At 40.5% G+C, this 22,124-nt stretch overlaps 1 protein-coding gene across 2 annotated transcripts in view; it reads right to left on the reverse strand.

Moving 5' to 3' along the window:
• The window catches only part of LOC120860803 (catenin alpha-2-like), a 1,410,064-nt gene that overhangs the window by 301,718 nt on the left and 1,086,222 nt on the right, over positions 1 to 22,124 (reverse strand). For both annotated transcript variants that reach the window (XM_040236521.1, XM_040236522.1), the window contains one exon: positions 3,924 to 4,004. In XM_040236521.1, coding sequence (XP_040092455.1) covers positions 3,924 to 4,004 — 81 coding nt within the window. The remainder of the gene's footprint in view (positions 1 to 3,923; positions 4,005 to 22,124) is intronic.

Raw genomic sequence — 22,124 nt, forward strand, 5'->3', positions numbered from 1 at the left:
CAGTTAAAATAACGCCCTTGGGTTCCTGCAACCTTTCTCACAATTTATGACTCTCCAGTTACTTGGGACATACTGCCTGGGAGAAAAAAAAAAAAAAAAAAAAGAGCTCTACTTACTAGAAAATTCTACTTAAAACAGAAATTCTTATTATTCAATTACTTGACTTTTTTTTCAAATGTCTACAAATTTAAGTCCACTTTCTTTCATGAGGCAAGTCCAAGATAATGATCATAATTGACTTTATTTGTTTTTAATTTGGTGACTAGAACTTTGCAAGCCCAGCGTCACCTTCTCAAGAACACTGCCCAACCTTGGGGCTATGTGGAAAAGAGAGGAGGTGCAAAGGGTGGGAACTTATGAAAGTGATCAGAAATATTTTTCTTTGATTTCAGCCTGTGATTTTATTTCTCTAAATATTGTATAAAGGAATATAGGTTTACAAGGAACTAGAGTTGGATCGCTGAGGGTTTTCACTTAGAATCTTTTCTAACAAAGGCCTGTCCATAATTAAAGGAACAGAAAGTGTTTCAGTTTTCATTTGAACCACTAGCATTCACTGTGTGTGTGTTTAGTTGCTCAGTCATGTCTCTTTGCAACCCCATGGACTATAGCCCACCAGGATCTGTCCATGGAATTCTCCAGTCAAGAATATCGGAGGGGGTTGCCATTCCCTTCTCCAGGGGATCTTCCTGTCCCGGGGATTGGATCCTTGTCTCCTGCATTGCAGGCAGACTTTTTTCCTGTTTAAGCCACCAGGGAGGCCCTGGGCCATCACATATCAGACATTCAGATCAAATTTTGTTAATCCAATTAACTAGCTACCCACATCTAAACTGAACATCTACCTGAGCCAAGCTAATCAGATTCCTTGCATATTCTATCTGCAGAAATGCTAGGTAGCTTCTGTTCAGCTCAGGAAAGGTTTTGTACCAGTACAGGTGTGCATGGAGAAACAGAAGAGATAGGGAAAAGAGATTAAAATATTCCAACATATGGATTGGGATGGAACTGACAGATGGAGACCATCTTAGTTCTAGAAAGGCATATTGGGGAAGAGAAGGCTATTTGAGCCAAATTCAGGGATGTGGTGTGAAATTATGCCATAACTGTTGGATCTGATTATCATAAAACAACTCTCTCTCACTCTTAGTCCTCTCAATCTCTGGGAAAGGTGAGCAGAAAAAAAAAAAAAGTTATACATGGAATGATTTGAGGGCATGACATATTCCTTCTAATGCCACCATAAAGGAAGCTCTTCAAAGATCTTGTCACCAAAGCATTTAAAATTCCTGTACCATGAAGTCCATCTTCAAATTTCACTGATGTCCAAAGCTAAAAAGATTCAACACTTTTCTGAGAATTGTAGCATCAAGGTAAAAACTACTGTATCCATTCCTTCCTAGTAAGACAAAAAAAAATTCTTGTGACAGGCCATGAGTGAAGAGAACTTAAGTGTTGGCCCCAGAATGTAAAAGAATGGTCCCTATTAAGACTTAGACAGGGAGGTAAGAAGACTCATTTCATGAACTTTGCCTGGTCGACAACCTGTACCCCTGTGTACTAAGTTGCTTCAGTTGTGTCTGACTCTTCGTGACACTATGGACTATAGCCCCCCAGACTCCTTTGTCAAGAATACTGGCAAAATACAGGCAAGAATCCTAGAGTGGGTTGCCATGCCCTCCTCCAGGAGATCATCTCAACCCAGGGATCAAACCCACATCTCTTATATCTCCTACACTGGCAGGTGGGTTCTTTATCACTAACACCACCTGGGAAGCCTGGTTGACAATCCAGCCAAAGGTAAACACTAGAGAAGCCTGTTCCCTTCCCATTGCTTTTAAAACCTGTGAGTATCAGGCATTAGGACTTCTGACAGAGGAAATAAATGGACTCATTCAAAGAGTTTACAGACTTAGTTTGGCTTCTTACTTTACAGGTAAGAGGAGACCAAGAGACGAAGGATCCAGTCACAAGGTCCATTTAGTTGCAGAGCTAGAAGTAAAACCCTGAGCTCCAGACACCTGACCCAATGTTGTCTACCATCCTCAATCTCAATTATTACCACCAATATCATTTCATATCAGATGGGGACTTTGTATGGAAAGATAGTCTAAGAGGGCAAGGAGAAGTAGACCTGGTCATACTCTCTCTTAATATTACCTACTAATGCCTAAGAAGACAATGTTTTATTCTCCCTTATTTCAAGATAAAATAAAAAGAAAACACTTTCCTCTAAAGGTTTATTGGGCTTCTCTAGTGGCTCAGATGGTAAAGAATCAACATGCAATGCAAGAGACCAGGATTCGATCCCTGGGTCAGAAAAGATCCCCCAGAGAAGGAAAGGGTTACCCACTCCAGTATTCTTGCCTAGAGAATTCCATGGACAGAGGTGCCTGGTGGGCTACAGTCCATTGAGGTTACAAAGAGTCAGACATGACTGAGAGACTAATACTTTCACTTTCAAAGAGCTTATTAGCTGGGCACTCAAACTAGAATCTTCATATTTTAGAACTAATTGCGGTACCTTCTGGAGAAGGCAATGGCAACCCACTCCAGGACTCTTGCCTGGGAAATCCCATGGACGGAGGAGCCTGGTGGGCTACAGTCCATGGGGTTGCAAAAAGTCGGACACGACTAAGCGACTTCACTTTCACTTTTCACTTTCATGCACTGGAGAAGGAAATGGCAACCCACTCCAGTATTCTTGCCTGGAGAACCCCAGGGACAGAGGAGCCTGGTTGGCTGCCATCTGTGGGGTTGCACAGAGTTGAACACTACTGACTCGACTTAGTAGTAGTAGTGGTACCTTCTAGAGAACACCAGATCAGTGTGTCTGTACTTTCTGGTGATAACCTGAAAATAGCCCAGAAAAGCTCCATAATAATGATTTGAAGCAGTGTCTTCCTTTTCTTCAAACCATTTTTTAAGTTTCTCCTTGGCCATTCTTGCCCAGACAGTTTGCTAATCTCTGTACTTGACATGCTGTAGGGATGAGTATTATTGACAGATGAGGCAGCCCTGACAGTTCAGCTTTCACAGATGCAGAAAGTAAAGCAGGTGTTGCCTGAGAGCAGAGGTTGGTCCCAGATGACCAACACTTAATGAACGAGATGGATATATGTAGAAGCTAACAGCAAGAGATAAGGCCTCTGAGGCAGAAATCAAGAAGGAGTTCCTTAATGGATGGTACCATTTCTTCCAGAAAAAGAACACTACAGAAGACACTGGAGCTCACCATAGCAACACAGAAAATAAGATGTACTAGAAATGGGTACTTGTGTTCATGTAGCCCTTTCAAAATGAAAAGGGGCCCTGACTAGAGATTCCTCACCCCTCCCCCAACATGGACCCTTCAGGCTAATGATGCCCTTAATCATTTAAATCATCCAGCTACCTTTCTTTGCTTGGTTTCCCTGCTTCCCAAACAATCATCTGATAAGCAAATTTTCCCCTAGATTTATGTCCCCAAGGAAATACCCTGGGTCAGAGATCTTAATTAGCCCATCAGATTAAGAGTTGTATTTCACATTAACCATTGGCACTCTTGTTTATTCATTGATTGCCTTGGGAGTTTTAGTAAGAGCTAGCAGAAATTAGAGACTGGTTCTTCATATCCCTAGGTCTGAAAAACTGAAGACTATATGTAAAGGGCAGAAATTCTCTCCTTCTAGGAAGATTGTGTCTGGTCAGTGAGAGGGTTTCCCCTCACTGTCTGCTGCTTCTGACTTAGGGGTTGTTTTCATCACCACCACCATTGCACCTGTTACATCTGTTTGCCAGGCAGACTGATTTGTTGATGAAAAGTTTCTGTGTATATGTAGATATTATAAAGAACAGCAAGCTAAGTATTAGGTCTGAAAAAGCACATTCTTAGAAACCACCACTAAGTATTAATACCAGGCACTTATAAAGGAAAACAGTACCTGTCTCCTTAGATCTCTTGTTTTCTTGGTCATCTTATCAATTGCAATGTTTAGAGGATCTCCTTTTTCTTTTCTTCCAGTCTATTAAGAAAAAAAAATAATTTCAGATTTAGAAAATTTCAATGTTAGTGACATTAAAGGTTAAAAAAAAATTAAGAAACACACTTGAGTTGTAGAGTTCAAATCATTAAAAAAAAAAAAAAGGATTCTTTTAAATACCCAGTTGATATAACTTGATCTCTGAAGTTAATCTCTCTGAAATAGATTGAAAGTTGATGAAAATCAATACATTCTCAAGATGGTTACACATACGTCTGTATTCAACTCCATGCAGATCTGTGTTTTCTTCCTTTCTCCAGACATTCAACAATTAAGTAGATACAAGGATGTTTTTGTTATTACTTTCAAATACAAGTGGTTTTTTTTTCCATTATATATTTCTTCTGAATAGAAGACTATTGAGATAATAAAACAAAACTAGAAAAAGAATGATCAGAATTTTATACTAATGTATCACAAGTCTTTTTGTAATTTCTGTATCAAAATCAAAAGAGGTGCTTTAGTAGAAAACATAGTGTTTTAATCTCTGTTTTGCCATGCACTGCAATGCTAAACATGATAAGAAGGGACCCACAGCTTGAGACCAGAAGGAAAATTTCCCTTATGACTGTAACAAGCAGAGGCAAAAGCAAAAGATAATAGCAATGGTATTTGATAAATTATTCACAGGAAGTTTGGAAGTTTAACTTCTATTCCTTCCCCTCCCTTGTTTTTTTGAATTTTTCATTTCTGTAGTAACACAAACCAAATAAAATGGAATCTCCATTATCTTTTTAAAAAAACCACAGCAGCAACAACATTCCCATGGATAAAAAGCTCTGTATAACTTTATGGATGGCATTATCTTTGAAGAGAAAATAGTCCCCCAAATCTTTGTCAAATCTATTAAATTATCTAAACATTAGTCAAACACCTTACAGATTTATTTATGGTCCCAGTGGTAGGCCAATTCTTGTTTATACTCAGTCTCTGTAAAACATGCAGGTCTCTGCAGCAACTTATGTATATGATGAGATGAGATCCCAGGTTATAAATTGTGTCTCATAGGATATGTTTTAAGGATCCATAGAAATTAACATCTGACAGATTTCTAGATGTTCTCTTTCATTGGAAAAGTCCTGGATGTGCAAGACTGAAACATACACATCCAATTCCAATATACCTAGATTTTGGACATGAATTTGAGCAAGTTCCAGGAGATAGTGAAAGACAAGGAGCCTAGTGTGCTGCAGTTCATGGGGCTGCAAAAAGTCAGACATTACTTAGTGACTGAACAACAACAGAATTAAATCAGTTACTCTTGTCTACAACTTGCTTAATTAATTTTTTTTCCTCTGAATGAATAGTTGGTTGATGTGTAATCCTATAGCATTTTCATGAAAAAGCCCAAACCAGGGCATATGTATGCATTTTTAATCATTTAAAAATCCTCCAAATTCCCATCACCGCTTTCCACTCCTTGAACTCAAATACTGACCACTCTGATATACACTCTGAAGTTTTATAAACAGAAAGAGCTTAAAAGAAATTGACTAACGTCTACAACTCTGAAATATCAGCATAAAATTAGCTCCAAAGAAACAAAAGTATATGGAGAAGAACAATGTGCTGCTTTATCAACTGAACGCAGCTATCACATAGAGGGTATAACTTCAGTGCTTGGTGAAGTTAGGTGAGACACTAACTTGGTAGCCAAAACTGCTTCTTTTCTCTTTGGTTTGCTCCTTGGAAATAGGATGTCTGCCTTCAAAATACAGGCACTTTTATGGAGGTCTGGACCATGATCATTCTGGAAACACAGATTTCTTAAGCCTTTTCCATGCATGAGAGTAATTAAGAATTTACTTTGAAAACTGAACAATTGTGAGGTGAAGAAAGTGGAGAAAACCACTACACCATCAGGTATGACCTGAATCAAATCCCTTATGACTATACAATGGAAGTGAGAAATAGATTTAAGGGACTAGATCTGACAGACAGAGTGCCTGATGAACAATGGATGGGGTTTGTGACGTTGTACAGAGACAGGAATCAAGACCATCCCCAAGAAAAACAAATGCAAAAAAGCAAAATGGCTGTCTGAGGAGGCCTTACAAATAGCTGTGAAAAGAAGGGAAGCAAAAAGCAAAGGAGAAAAGGAAAGGTATTCCCATGTGAATGCAGAGTTCCAAAGAATAGCGAGGAGAGATAAGAAAGCTTTCCTCAGTGATCAGTGCAAACAAATAGAGGAAAATAACAGAACGGGAAAGACTAGAGATCTCTTTAAGATAATTAGAGATACCAAGGGAATATTTCATTCAAAGATGGGCTCAATAAAGGACAGAAATGGTATGGACCTAACAGAAGCAGAAGATATTAAGAAGAGGTGGCAAAAATACACAGAAAAACTGTACAAAAAAGATCTTCAAGACCCAGATAATCATGATGGTGTAATCACTGACCTAGAGCCAGACATCCTGGAATGTGAAGTCAAGTGGGCCTTAGGAAGCATCACTATGAACAAAGCTAGTGAGGTGATGGAATTCCAGTTGAGCTATTTCAAATCATGGAAGATGATGCTGTGAAAGTGCTGCACTCAATATGCCAGCAAATTTGGAAAACTCAGCAGTGGCCACAGGACTGGAAAAGGTCAGTTTTCATTCCAATCCCAGAGAAAGGCAATGCCAAAGAATGCTCAAACTATCGCACAATTGCACTCATCTCACACGCTAGTAAAGTGATGCTAAAAATTTTCCAAGCCACGCTTCAGCAATACATGAATCGTGAACTTCTAGATGTTCAAGCTGGTTTTACAAAAGGCAGAGGAACAAGAGATCAGATTAACAACATCTGCTGGATCATGGAAAAAGGAAGAGAGTTCCAGAAAAACATCCATTTCTGCTTTATTGACTATGCCAAAGCCTTTGACTGTGTGGATCACAATAAACTGTGGAAAATTATGAAAGAGATGGGAATACCAGACCACCTGACCTGCTCCTTAAGAAACCTGTATACAGGTCAGGAAGCAACAGTTAGTACTGGACATGGAACAACAGACTGGTTCCAAATAGGAAAAGGACTACGTCGAGGCTGTATATTGTCACCCTGCTTATTTAACTTATATGCAGAGTACATCATGAGAAACGCTGGGCTGGAGGAAGCACACGCTGGAATCAAGATTGCCGGGAGAAATATCAACAACCTCAGATATGCAGATGACACCACCCTTATGGAAGAAAATGAAGAGGAACTAAAAAGCTTCTTGATGAAAGTGAAAGAGGAGAGTGAAAAAGCTGGCTTAAAGTTCAACATTCAGAAAACGAAGATCATGGCATCTGGTCCCATCACTTCACAGGAAATAGATGGGGAAACAGTGGAAACAGTGGCTGACTTTATTTTTCTGGGCTCTAAAATCACTGCAGATGGTGATTGCAGCCATGAAATTAAAAGATGTATACTCCTTCGTAGGAAAGTTATGACCAACCTAGACATCATATTAAAAAGCAGAGACATTACTTTGGCAACAAAGGTCCATCTAGTCAAGGTTATGTTTTTTCCTGTGGTCCTGTATGGATGTGAGAGTTGGACTGTAAAGAATGCTGAGTGCTGAAGAATTGATGCTTTTAAACTGTGGTGTTGGAGAAGACTCTTGAGAGTCCCCTGGAGATCCAAGCAGTCCATCCTAAAGGAGATCAGTCCTGAGTGTTCATTGGAAGGACTGATGTTGAAGCTGAGACTCCAATACTTTGGCCACCTCATGCGAAAAGCTGACTCATTTGAAAAGACCCTGATGATGGGAGAGATTGAGAGCAGGAGGAGAAGGGCACAACAGAGGATGAGATGGCTGGATGGCATCACCGACTCAATGGACATGGGTTTGGGTGGACTCTGGAAGTTTGTGATGGACAGGGAGGCCTGGCATGCTGCGGTTCATGGAGTCACAAAGAGTCAGACACGACTGAGTGACTAAACTTAACTGAGCTGAATGAGAGAAGCAGACCAGCTCACTGAACTTTCCAATGTAAAAATAAGGTCAAGACAGAATACATAATACATAAAGTAATGCATAAGACAGAATACATAAAATAATCACTAAGTAAACACTGTGTCAGACCCTGGGTTCACTGTATCCTGCTGGTGACATAACCTTATCACTGTTGCACAAAGGTGACCATAAGGATTAGACCATACTGGGACCAGAGTGAGGGGAGTGAGGCACTTGCCTCAGGTATAAAGAGGAAGAAGTCATCAAAGAACTCAGAAATCAAGAGAAATGATAATTTAATGCATACTTTAGAAACTCAAAATTAATGCCAAAAAATCAGCATTGAACAAATATCAGAATTGGAAATAAAGGCAAGCTCTGATAGGACCAGGATTCGGGTGAGGCCAGTGAAGTGCCCTATGTAAGTACAAGTCAGATAACATTTTTAAATTTTAAATCTTAGCAAATTAAAGGATGTATTTATACTTTTAAAAATGTCATTATTTACCTAAGTTTCAAATTTAACTGGGTGTTCTGTAATTTTATGTGCTAAATCCAGCAACTCTATTGCCAGGGGTAATAGAGATGTTTAAGATTGTCAGTAGGGTGGTTACAGACACACATTTTGTGGGAGTTCATATTCTACCTGGCTTCAGTAACGTGTAACTAAGTGTATAGCACATGTTCCTAAGGTGTAAGGCACTATGTTGGTCACTGTGGAGGTGGGGGTCAGGGGGACACACAAAAAGCGAGTTACTTCCTTACACTCAAGGAGCTTCTAATCCAGTCAGTGATCCCAACGTGAGACCAACAACACTAACAACTAGGCAGAAAGACTAGCTCCTTACAGGGCTAAATGAGATGCTCAGAAGAAGAAAATGCTGCATTTGGGAAGTCAAGTAATATCACAGAGGGATGGGAGGATTTAGCCTGACCTTAAGTCCGGAGCAAAATCTGAATAGGAAAATTCCTCTGTCCATGGGATTCTACAAGCAGCAATACTGGAGTGGGTAGCCATTTCCTTCTCCAGGGGATCTTTCCAACCCAAGGATCAAACCCAGGTCTGGGCACTGCAGGCAGATTCTTTACTATTTGAGCCACCAGGGAAGCCCAGATAGGAAAGTGGCAAGGTCAAAGCAGCACCAGGACAAGAAATAGCAAGACAGGTACTAGAAGAACGGTGGCTGGAATGGCCAGCCTTTTTTCTACCATGTGAAGGGATCAGTTTGACAGCCATGAAGATGTTATTTTTTAAGCTTCCTTATAGGGTGATTATAGCAAACTATAGTTTGATCTGCAAGCTCAGAGGATTCCAGGGATATTAGCATTTCCACCTTTGTGTGGTTGAGATTCTCTTTGTATAATATTTGCAATTTAGTATCTCCAGCTTTCAAATCTTTGGATGAAGGCAATTCAAAAACTGCACTTGAGTTGGGTGCCATATTTGTTTTCTTGGTTTAGAGCAGCTGGGGAATGGTAAAGACAGGACTGGAAGTTAGGGAATTGGGGCCACCAGCTGAAATCATCCATTCGCTGGCCCTTTGTTAGCACTGATTTCTTTAAATGTTACCAGCGTTGGAACAAGGATAATAATCCCTCAATGCTCAGATTTACATAGAAAATGGGGACAGTAGCCCATCACTCCATACTCTCCTGTGCTCTGTTATGAACCCAAGTAAAAATATTTTTGAATTATCAACCTAAATTGGACAAGAAGCCAATCACTGAGACAGGCCAAATAAACAAAAAGGACTCTTGCTTCATAGTGTCAGCCCTTTGTTGTTAGGTTCTGTGATCTTGGACTACAGATTTGCTTGTTTTTTATGTCTGAGTTCTCTCATAAGCACAGTGGATAGCACGATATAGGCCCTGTCTTCTTGACTGCGTTAGCAGGACAATCAACCATGGTGTCAGTGTGCTGGAAACAATAAAAGGCATTAATAGTATTCAGGGTAATTAGGAAAGTGTTTCTACTGTGGGGGAGAAACATGAAAGTATTGCTTTGGAAAATACACAGAAACTATTTTTAGATCACCTGGACTTTGACTTTCTCTACTCAGGCAGATAATATATGAAAACCTTGCCAAAAACTAGAATTGTTAAAGGAAAAGTTACTTCTGTTTAAGGAAGGGATATTTGAGACAGTTCATTTTAAACAATTAGTCTGGGATACTGTAAGAGGTGAAATAAGGAACAGAAACGCCAGATGAATATCTTTTGCATAGTAGGTCCGTGGATATATTTTTAAATAACTAAAGGTTTGGTCAATGAGCAAATTCTAGTTTCCAGGGAATCAACCCAACTCTCCCTCCCTAACCCTCCAGGCTCTATAAACTAAAAATAGTTTAACAAACTGAAGCGAAGGGAGAGCTCCATCTTCATTTTGACACCATTGCCTAGTAATTAAACCTAAGTGTGTGGTCTTCATCCATTTACTGCCTGTCTTTGCTGAATAAGAAGGAAACGAAAAGCAGTCATAAGCACTCTCTGCCAACAACTACCTAGGTGATCTGGCAACTTCTCTACACTCCAGACTTATCTGTCCAACGGAGGGAGCAGACATGAGTGACAGACCCCAGAAAATGGGGGAGCCCAAAACCTGTCAAGAACTCATAACCATGTTTCCCTGTTGGGAGGATGTTCTCACTGCACTGCAGAAAAGGCCGGGGCTGGCTGTCAGTCGGGGTTTTCTCATGTTTAAAATGTGAGTAAATAACTTGGTTCGGGGATTATTGTGAATCTAAAGACACAGTATCTGGAGCAGGTGGCACAGCCCTGACTCAGCAAGACTATCTCAATCTATTTCTTCTTCTTCCTCACTCCTCCATTCCTCTCAAAGCTGAAAAGAGCAAAACCCAGAAAGATGAAATCTCTGATTCTGATCATATGGCCTCAATAGTGTCAGACCAGGACCTCTGGACTTCCAGCCCAGGGCCATTTCTATGCCATATCTAAACTGTCTCTCATCTCTTAAAATTCTAAGATTTTGTAATTTTATGGAGTTTCACATGTTTCTTTTCAAAGGCCATCAAAAAAAAATCTCGGTTTGAGTTTATCTGCCCCGTCACATGTTGCCTACAGAACCTGTGTACCTTTCTCAAAGTGCTCCCACTTGCCTTTACCTTTACCTGCAGAGGATGAGTTTGCTATAGAGATAGCCATTTACTAACTATCATTGTTTTTTAAAAAAAGAAGAGACAGGCGGGAGCATGCTCTCACAGTGCTTCAGGCAGCTTTCCTAGTTGCCATTTATCGTGCTAGGGAGGTTCGTGTTTATTAAACTTTATTTGTTTTTGTCTTGGGGCTCTATTTTACAAAACACATTTGGGGCAAATCTGAGGTTGAACTGATGAGAGGAAAGAGAATGAATTTCCTGATTTGGCTTTTTATAGGGGGTCCTTTATTCGCCTAGCTTCTGGCTCTAAATTTAAGTCCAGTTTGCCAAAGTATCAGATGCTATCAAGAAGACTTCTTATTTTTAGTTCAGTACTACACAAAAATGATTGGGGACATTAATTGAAATTTTGATTTTTCACAATCATTCTTCAGTAAAAAGACAATATCTTGGTTCAATTTTTAATAATACTGTCCTTTGTCTTATTGGGAAATAAAAGCCCCTCTATTTATTAAAAGAGGGTGTTCATTTTTCTTCTTTTGTTCTGTCTCTTTTATTAAATATTCATCACTCCCTCTGAAACACTGAAGAGATATGCAAAATATTTAAATTCGCTGAATATTTCACAACTTCCTGATTTATAAAACAAAAAAATAAAGAATAGCAATTTTTAAATTTCTGAAATTGACTGAATATTTGTTTAAAGGCAGTTCCCCATTCCAGCTCCTCACTCTGCCTTAAACACATAGTTTAGTATAAGGAGTCACTCATGGAGACCCCAAGAATATAAATTTACTATTTCAGTTCTTCCATCAGATCTGTGGTTTCATGTTAGTTTCAGGGCACGATATTAATATGTTGGAAATGGTTGTAAGAAGGCCAATATCTCTCGCTTTGTTTTTTTCTCAATGGTACCTGCAAACTTGATTAAATGTATGAGAAATCTTCAAAATATTGTATAGTGGTGATTCACATATATTGAATGTATGGGCTAATCAAATGCCCACTCTTCAGATTGCTGTCATTTGGAAGAGATGGAAGTCAAAATCATCAGAATGGCAGAAAGCTATACTGTGCCATGCACTCCATCTCTAACACATTTTCCTGTCATTTAAACCTATGATTTAGACAACAGAAGGGAGGAGAAAAAATTATCTATTGATCTAGCAGTCACTCTATCCTGTTTGGAGGGTTGCCTATCTACTTTCAGACCCTGCATGTAGAAATGATATTCTTATTACAAATAGCACCGTTATTTAAAGAACCTTGAACACTGTAAAACCTTTATATTATGTGTAAATCACAGTCTGAGAATGTGAACCTTTCTAAACGTTTCCTTTTCACTACCTATGGACATTTCTCTTAGAAAAGAAATGGGCAATATCTCTTTAGAATGGATAAAAGTTTAGCATCAGCTGCAAATCAAACCCATGATCAAGATCTTTAACCACATAAAATTCCAGCTTCCCTGGACTCTGAAATAGGGGTGGGAGGATAAACATAGGGGAAAACATTCTGATAATGTGTTAGGGCAAAAATGTATCTAATGCTGCTCTGCCAGGCGTTATCAATACTCAAGGAAAGGATCATCACTATATAAGGTTAGAAAATCAGGATGGCTTTGCTTGTGAAACCCCTAGACCATACCTGCTAGCACAGCAGTGTCAGTACACATATCAGGCAATGCACAAAGAAGGCCTGACTTGGAGATCTCCATTTTCCCAACAATCTCTCTTGGATTCTTTTGGTAAACCCTCTAATTTTTCCTTCCGATTCTCAACCAAGGAGTTCTGGCCCAGGGGTAAACTCATGATAACGTCCAAACCAGTGAGATTCAGCTATAAGGTGGTTCATAAAATTATGAAGAAGGAGGCATATTTTTCTCCACTGGGATTGATAAACTGGCAGCAGATATACCTTGAGCTGGTTAAGGTGTCTTTGAAAATGGGTGTCACAAAAAAAGCATAGCTGGGGAGTGGAAAGAGGAGAAAAGGGAGGGAGAGGGAAGGGGAATAAGGAGAGGGAGAGCGGAAGAAGGAAAGATATGAGAAATTAATTTGGGGCTTAAAAGAGATGAGATGCTAGGGAAAGGAAACAAAAGGGAAGGCAAAAGAAGGGAAGAGAAGGGTAACGGAAGTCAGCTTTTGGAGGCAAATCAAGTTGGTTCATGGTTTTCATTATATACTAAACTTGTAAAATAAAACTCCATGAAGGTACAGTCTTAGCTTTATTCATCATTAAATCTTGGCAGCCTGGAGCTTTGCCTGGCAACTAATAGGCACTCAACAAATTGTATTATTATCAGTGAATGAAATGCATGGGTTCCTGAATCTAGCTGTACCTAAATCCATTAGTATCTATCAATGGATTTCCTAGTATCATGAGTTAACAAATTTCCCCATGTTTGTTGATGTTGAATCTCTGTCCGTAACAACCAAAAATGTCTGACTAAATCAGAGACCTTAAACTACCAGACTAAAATGATTTGAAGGTGGCATGTTAGAAAGGGAAAACCTCAGCAAGTTCCCCGTGGACGTAGCTCAGAGAACCAAGGGATCTCAGACCTTGATTTCACCTAGAGAGCTTTTCCCTGCACTAATCACTGTCAGAGCTCTAAACTCTAATATTGTATTTCTCCCCTAAATCCAGTCAGTCAGTAGACTTGAGAATTTATCCATCAAAGAGACCTTAGGAATCTTGCTGTTCCTCAAATCCTTCTGCCCATGATGACCAACCACGCTAATGTATTGGGTTGGCCAAAAAGTTCATTTGGTTTTTTCTATAACATCATATGGGAAAATCTGAACAAACTTTTTGGCCAACTCAATACATCTCCAACACCACACCATTCTTAATATGACCTGTTGAGACCAAGCTTTCATTTCCTTGGACCAGTACACCTCTCAGTTTCCATTTAGTGCTTACTGCATCTCTACTTTCTAGTAAACTTTTGAGTCTATATTTTAAGACTTCATAAATGCTTTTCCTTCCTGTAACTGCCTGTATCTCTAGTCAATTGGTTCCTTCTCAACAACTCACACACCTTCTGCCTCATGTTGGTGCCTGGCTGAAAGGGGTTATTCTCCCTTTGTCCTTTTGCCTAATCAGGTTCTACCCATGCTTCAAGGAACAGCTCAAAATCTTCCCCCAGGGAGTGTTTCTGTACTGAGCTAGTCCTTTAAGATCTTCCTCTTCTCTGAACATATCCTTCTATTAGGTACTGTGGCAAATAATACAGATGTTAATGATAGACCATCCTGCATCTATCAAGTTTTCATGTTTCAGCAAAAAGGAACCCAAGTTTTCTATGGATAGTGAATGCCCTCATTTTTTCCTGGAGTTCAGTTCAGTTCAGGTGCTCAGTCGTGTCCGACTCCTTGCGACCCCATGAATCACAGCACCCCAGACCTCCCTGTCCATCACCAACTCCCGGAGTTCACTCAGACTCATGTCCATTGAGTCAGTGATGCCATCCAGCCATCTCATCCTTGGTCGTCCCCTTCTCCTCCTGCCCCCAATCCCTCTCAGCATCAGAGTCTTTTCCAATGAGTCAACTCTTCACATGAGGTGGCCAAAGTACTGGAGTTTAAGCTTTAGCATCATTCCTTCCAAAGAAATCCCAGGGTTGATCTCCTTCAGAATGGACTGGTTGGATCTCCTTGCAGTCCAAGGGACTCGCAAGAGTCTTCTCCAACACCACAGTTCAAAAGCATCAATTCTTCGGCACTCAGCCTTCTTCATAGTCCAACTCTCACATCCGTACATGACCACAGGAAAAACCATAGCCTTGACTAGACGGACCTTAGTTGGCAAAGTAATGTCTCTGCTTTTGAATATGCTATCTGGAGTACTCAGCATAAAACCCCTAAGATTCCAAACATGTGTGTTAATATATGATATCTGTTTTTCTCTTTATGACTTACTTCACTCTGTACGATAGCCTCTAAGTTCATCCACATCACTTCAAATGACCCAATTCTGTTCCTTTTTATGGCTGAGTAATATTCCACATCTTTTCCATCCATTCATCTATTGATGGACACAGGTTGCTTCCATGTCTGGACTATTGTAAATAGTACATGTATCTCTTTGAATTATGTTTTCTTAGGGTATATGTACAGCAGAAACTGATACAACATTAGAAAGCAATTATATTGCAATCAATAAAATCAAGAATAAAAAAAAATAAAATGATGGTGATTAAAAAAAAAAAAAGCAAACTTCCTAAGAAGTGCTCCAGAAACACTCATTTGTGAATAGAAGGACAGAGTGTCCATGTAGGCACCTGGGGTTAGAAAGCAGGTATGGAAGGGGTGAATGATTTAGAAAATGTGGGGTCCAAAAAATAAATGTCATCTACTTCATGATTTACTGATCAAAACCACAGGAAGTGGTTGGCACCTGTGTAATGTTACCATTCTTGCTCTTTGATTTATTTTATCAACACAGGTGTGTTCCCCAGTGACTATCTGTCAGGCAACCCTGCCCTAGAAGACAGTTCCCATCAGAGCCCCCCTTCCCCAGCTCCCAAGCTTGGGTGATTGTTGAGAGCAATGGTAAATTAACCACATGCACCCTCAAAGCCTATGAGAGACAATGAACTGAGCAAACTGCTAAAAAAAAAAAAAAAAAAAAAAAAGCCATTTTATCTTCACAGTTGAGATGGAAGTCGTCAAGGCAAAGTGAAATTTCCATTGATTTTATACACACACACACACACATGTATATACCCATACTATATAAATGATTTAAATTTCAATGAAATTTAAGCTTCTGCTTCATTTTTCTGTGCATATTCCCCAAACCACTCAGTTACTATTAAAGCTAGCAATACAAAAAAGATTCCCAGAGTCTGGCAATTTCCAGCATCTCAAAAAGAAGATCAATAATTGGGTGCATACTGCTGAGATTTCACAGAAATCAGAAAACACTTAGGCAGACAGTTACTTTGGTTTATGGAATGTCTATCTGGGTAGGGACCCCAAGCTTTGGTCTTCCTGTGCTTCATCTGTCCATAGATCAGAGGCCGGTTCATACTGTAATTCCTTCAACACACCTCCCTGCCCTCCCATCTCACAGCAACTCATCCTGCACTGAGTGCCTATAGCCACCTGCATCATTTATTTGGTTGCCTATTTCCACTCAGGCAACAATTACATACGGTACAAATCTCTTGCATTGTTAATTGAATTTCAGATGTCACACTCTAAAATACAAATATATAAAATGCATAATTATAATCCTATACTATTCAGAAACTTCTCATGACTCTATGTCCCTTCTTCCCAATTAGAAGTACAGGAGTTTAAAGATAGTATATTAGTCAGCTTGGGTTGACATAAGAAAATACCACCAACTGGATGTCTTAAACAAGAGACATTTATTTTCTTGTTATCCTGGAGGCTAGAAAGCCAAGATCAAAGTCCTGCAGGGATGGTTTATCTCTTCTTGGCTTACAGACGTGGTGGAAAGAGAGGTGAAGTAATCTCTCCAGCACCCTTCTTCTTATAAGGTCACTAAGCCTATCATGAGGGCCCCACTCTAATAACTCATCTAAACCTGATTACCGGCAAGACGCCTTATTTCCAAATACCATCACCCTGGGAGGCTTCAACATAAGAATTTCGGAGGCAATCAATTCAGTCCATGTGTACACGCATGCATGTTGAGTCACTTCAGTCATATCCAACCCTTTGCAATCCTGTGTACTGTAGCCTACCAGGCTCCTTGGTCCACGGTATTCTCCAGGCAAGAATACTGTAGTGGGTTGCCATGCCTCATCCAGGGCATCTTCCCCACCCAGGGATCAAACTTGTGTCTCTTGTGGCTCCTGCATTGCAGGCAGATTCTTAATTGCTTAGTCACTGGTGAAGCCCCAAGCTTAAGGACACTAGATATCAAAAAAGGAATGGGTTTGGTAAAATGGCACTTCCAAGGGCTGAGCAAGGTCCTGACTGGGACAAACAGGCCAGCCCAGAGAGCATCTGGGACCATTCTGTTTGCCAACCTTACAGTAGAACAAAATGAAGAAGTTTCTCTGGTGACACTGGGAAAAGAAAATCCATAGATTGGGAGTGCCTGGCATTTCCTGCATGCCCAGGGGACCCCCAAAGAGACTACCTGGCACTCTTTAGAACCAACACTTTTTCTTTTCCTGCCCATATCAAATCTGACCTGTCTTGGTCCTTGCAAAACCTGTGAGAACCACTGTTCCCCATCCTTTCAGCAACCCCACCCCCAATCTATATCATGACACTTTCTTCTCCTTGTCACAATTGCCTCAAAAAGACCAGCACTGTCTGGAAAGTAACCACACAGGTCCTGGTCACTTTACTTCTTATCACTACAGGGGAACTAAGAATAACATTTCATTTTTAATTAAAATAACTAAAGAAATCTTTTAACTACTTATAAATTAGCAAGCTCCAGTCTAGAGGTGCTAGCCTCATTGCTAACCATTTTCATTTCAAGCCTTGGGCTCTATCTCAACTTTTCAAACCCACCTCCAATCCAGACTAGAAAGCCAGGCTGCTCCCACCCCCAGCACCAAAGTCCCAAGGCCTCTGCTACATGACCAAGGTCCAAGCACAGGGCACTCCTCAGGCTTAGGTGAGTCAGGGATCTCTCGAAGGCCCTTCTCCCTGAAAAGCTTGGAATTTGACCCATAAGGGAACCATCTCAGGGGGCCTTTGCTCACCCTTGGAACTGATGAAAACTTTATGAGGCAAATAGTACTTTTTTTTTTTTTTTTGGTAACACAACAGTTAAAAATTAAACTAAGTAGAAAGCAGGCCGAAACCCTGCCACACATGTCTCACATGGTCCCAAATATTCCTCACTGTGTGGCTCCCATAAACACCATCTGCTGTGTTAATTTGTAAAGAATTACAAGGTTCTTAAAATTACACTTTGCTCTCTGTAGCGTACACTGTGTCTATTAAGGCGGAGAGTTGAGAATATGCATCACGACTAGCCAGACACTGAGATCTTTTTCCTTCCTATGCTACTGAAAGTTCGCTAAGTCTGCATGGAATTTTAAGAAATGTATCGTACTCTCTCTGGAGCAGCTGTAGGAAAAGGATTCAAGACAAAATACACACAGCAAAATCTTGGCCTGGATTAGAATCCTAGCATCTCATACATTTTCAAGTTGTATGCACATCCCTCCACTTCATTGAATCCTCCTGATGATGCAAAGTCCTTGAGTGTAAGTTAAAGAGAGTACACAGTCAAAATTGAGAGAACTTCTTGGGTGAGACTTAATCCTCCATCATGAAGTTCTGACCTCTAGGGGCCCTCAGAGCCCTTGGGTGATGGCCGAGTGTTTCTCAATTGCTCATCCCTGTCTACTCACAGAGCCAGAAGGGCAGCATCGTGTTGCCAAGCACATCTCTCTGACAATTCAGGGCTATGGTGTCGGGCCACTAATGTAAGCTTTTAGGTGGATTAAATTCCAAAAGGGGTTGCTGGTTACATGATAGTAAATGGTGGCCAGAAATGAAAAGGGAACTAGGAGGGTCTTAGGCTGAATAACACAAGGCTGGAAACTGCCGAAGTGACATAACTGTTACAAATGAAGCTCCCTAGGTCCCTCTACCAGGAGATTCAATTCTGTGGCTCAGGAGTAGGTTGGAAATCTGAGTGTTTAATAAACATTTAAAAAATTACAAAGTTCTGGAAATACAGGGATCATTTTAGTGGATCCCGACCTGATGAATCATTTTATTAATTAAAATCTTTCTAATTAATACCCAGGAATCTACATTTTCATATTGCCATGAAATTCTGTTGCTCAGCCTAATTTGGGATCAACGAGTTTTGCAACAGTTTCCTAGTAGTAAGCCTGAAGTCAAACCAAGGATCCACAATGAAGGCAAATCTGCTTAATTCCTGATGACTCAGTTACTGATGTCAAAAACATAAGTTGCATAACCAATCCACTTAAGTGGAAAGGAAAGTCATGCTGCCAGAAGATCCAACAAGATAAAGCAGACACAGCCTGCAACATCATGTCGGAAAAAGTCCCTGAAAAAGATTAAACCAGCTCCCCCAAATTTCTTACCTGCCATGGTCACATCTACATGTAGACATTAAAATAAGGCTGCTTGATACAGTGGACACAGAAATAAACGAGGCATCTGATCTTACTAAAGCACAGAGAGATTTACAAATTTATGAGATCACATACACAGAAAAACAGGATCCTCATCCAGGCAGCATTTCAGAGTTTCTACTGGTAAACCCAAGTCTACACTCTGCTGATTTCTCAACATTTTCTGAAAATTTACTCCCAAATTCCTCTCCCTATGACCCCAATCTCTTTGTTCCCTTGTAAGTACATCCCAGTTCTCAGAGAAGTCTGTCTCTAAAAACCCCGTAATAATCTCCCAGACACTAATTGTGCCTTTCCTCCCGACTCAATCATCCGCTATAGCCCAGGTCAAGCTCTGCCTGACCCCATACCCCACATAGAATTTCTCTTCTCTCAACCACAGCAGCAACTGGTACAGTGCTTTCTGATGTCAGGCCATAGGATCCCCCTTAGACAAATCTCTGAGCAGCCTTCTTCAGGCAAGCTGGCTCTGAGTGGTCTCCCCTTACCTCACTCACAATCAGAGATCTGACTAGAGCTGCCCCTTGATTGCAGGCTGTCATGAAAAAAGGCAGGGATAGGATTAAATGTGGTTGCTTGAATTTTCTCTGTTCACTCAGAGTAAGCTGTACTGCATTGCTTCAAATTATATCGTCAATCTTATGAAAAAGCGGATTTTTAACACTGATTGTAAGGGGGAAAAAAACTACTGAACCGGGTTGGCATCCTAAGTCGCTTCAGTGGTGTTCAACTCTTCACAACCCTGTGGAATGTAGCGGATCAGACTCCTCTGTCCATGGGATTCTCCAGGCAAGAATACTGGAGTGAGTTGGCATGCCCTTTTTCAGGGGATCTTTCCAACCCAGGGCAGCAACACCCAAATTATTTGATGATCCCTCTGTAAATTATATAACTAACACAATCATGTAAAATGAAAATGGTGTAATCATGCTTTATACATCAACGTGTGTCTCTGTGTGTGTGTGTGTGTGTTGCAAGTTCACTAACTGCCATTATCACTTTATTGTATGGTTACTATTTCCACCAATAGAGTGTAAACTCTGTTGAGAGAAAAACCATATCCCCGCTATATCAGGTACAATGCCCCCAAAGGAGTTTCCTTGCACACAATAAAGTGACAACTGCCATTCCCACAGGACAAGAGGAGTCAAAGTATGTTATCACCAACCTTCATTGGCTGAACTGCAACAAAGGACCACAGAGAAAGATGGAATCCAAAAATCCCAGTCCTTCCAGAATCTACTACTGACTTGTTTATTTGCATTCATAACTCTCTATTTGGGCCATAGGCAATGATGGGAATGCATACTGCCAACTGCGAAGGTCATCTCAGTCTCCTGAGTGCTTCTGACACTAAGACTCGGGACAAGTGAAGATGGATACTTTGATAAAGAAACCAGTGTTCCCTCATTCTTAAATGAATGTAATGTAATTCTTAAATGTAAAATGACAATGCAAATGAAAATTTCAGTCCATAACTACCACCTGCCCATCCTTCTGAGCATCTCCCAACCCTTCTCCTTCCTTCAAACAATTTTTCAAGCAGACAAAAGCATTACTAAATTTCATCTTGATTCTACTATCTAATAGCTGTGTGTGTATGTGCAAAGTCGCTTCAGTCATGTCCAACTCTTTGCAACCCTATGGACCATAGCCCACCAGGCTCCTCTGTCCATAGGTTTCCCCAGGCAAGAATACCGGAATGGGTTGCCATTTTCCACTCCAGGGGATCTTCCCAAACCAGGGATTGAACCCACGTCTCTTAGTATCCTGCATTGGGAGGTGGGTTCTTTACCACTAGAGCCACCTGGGAAGCCCCTTGGCAATTTACTTAAACTCATTAAATCTCAATCCTCATCTGTAGAACAGCAAAAAGGATGCTTAAACCCAGATTGGGGTGAGATGAATGCAGGCAAAATGTCTGTCTCCAACTCTACCATGAAACTGGCATCCAATCAGCAGGTTACTGATTGTGATTTTTTCCCCCTTCTTGATAGTAAACCTCTTCAGGAGAGACATCTGAAGAAACAAGTGTCCAGCATCTGAAGCATGAACAGACAGATTTACTGTCTAGGAGAAAACTTCATTTTATAGATGAATTCAGGTTTACACAGACTTGCCATTTGAAAATCTTTTAACATCTGAGTGATATTTAAGACTCATGCAATTTTCACCATTTTAAAGTCTATTTATGTTGGTTAGTCACTAAGTTGTGTCTGACTCTTTGTGACCCCATGAACTGCAGCACGCCAGGCTTCTTTGTCCTTTACTATCTCCTGGAGTTTGCTCAAACTCATGTCGGTTGAATCAGTGATGTTATCTAACCATCTTATCCTCTGTTGCCCACTTCTCCTCTTGCCATCCATATTTGCCAGCATCAGGGTCTTTTCTATTGAGCCACCTCTTTGCATCAGGTAGCCAAAGTACTGGAGTTTCAGCTTCAGCATCAGTCCTCTTTATAACATAATTCAAATACAAGGCCATGAAAAAGGAGAACCAGACATGGATCCTGAAACTTTACTAAGAAAGCAGTGAAAAATTCAAAGCCGACAGCTGTGGTTTCCTATGCTAGTCAGAGAGATGGGGGGCAAGTGTGGTAGACAGACTCTTTCTTTCAGTCCTATGCATGGGTAATGAAATCAGTAGTGAACACACCTCACTAATGATTTTAATCAAACTGAGCACCTAGAACTAACTGCCAGGAGAGGGAGATCCTCAAGCAGCACGAATGGTTTCTATTTCAGTCGCCTTCATTTGGCATGTCAAGGAAGGGAGGTCCTGGCTGAAATGAGGAAGCCAGACGCGGCAGACCTGCCATGTCTACCCCGCACTGATGGGGAGTCAGAGAGGAAAGATGCTAATTACTCATACACACTGAGCTAAGTGGGGACTCCAGAGATGGATCTGCAGCCAAAACATACCTCTTTTCTAAGTAAGCCTTTGACTCTG

This window comes from Oryx dammah, unplaced genomic scaffold, assembly GCF_014754425.2.
Source record: "Oryx dammah isolate SB20612 unplaced genomic scaffold, SCBI_Odam_1.1 HiC_scaffold_11203, whole genome shotgun sequence".
Classification (NCBI taxonomy): Eukaryota; Metazoa; Chordata; class Mammalia; order Artiodactyla; family Bovidae; genus Oryx; species Oryx dammah.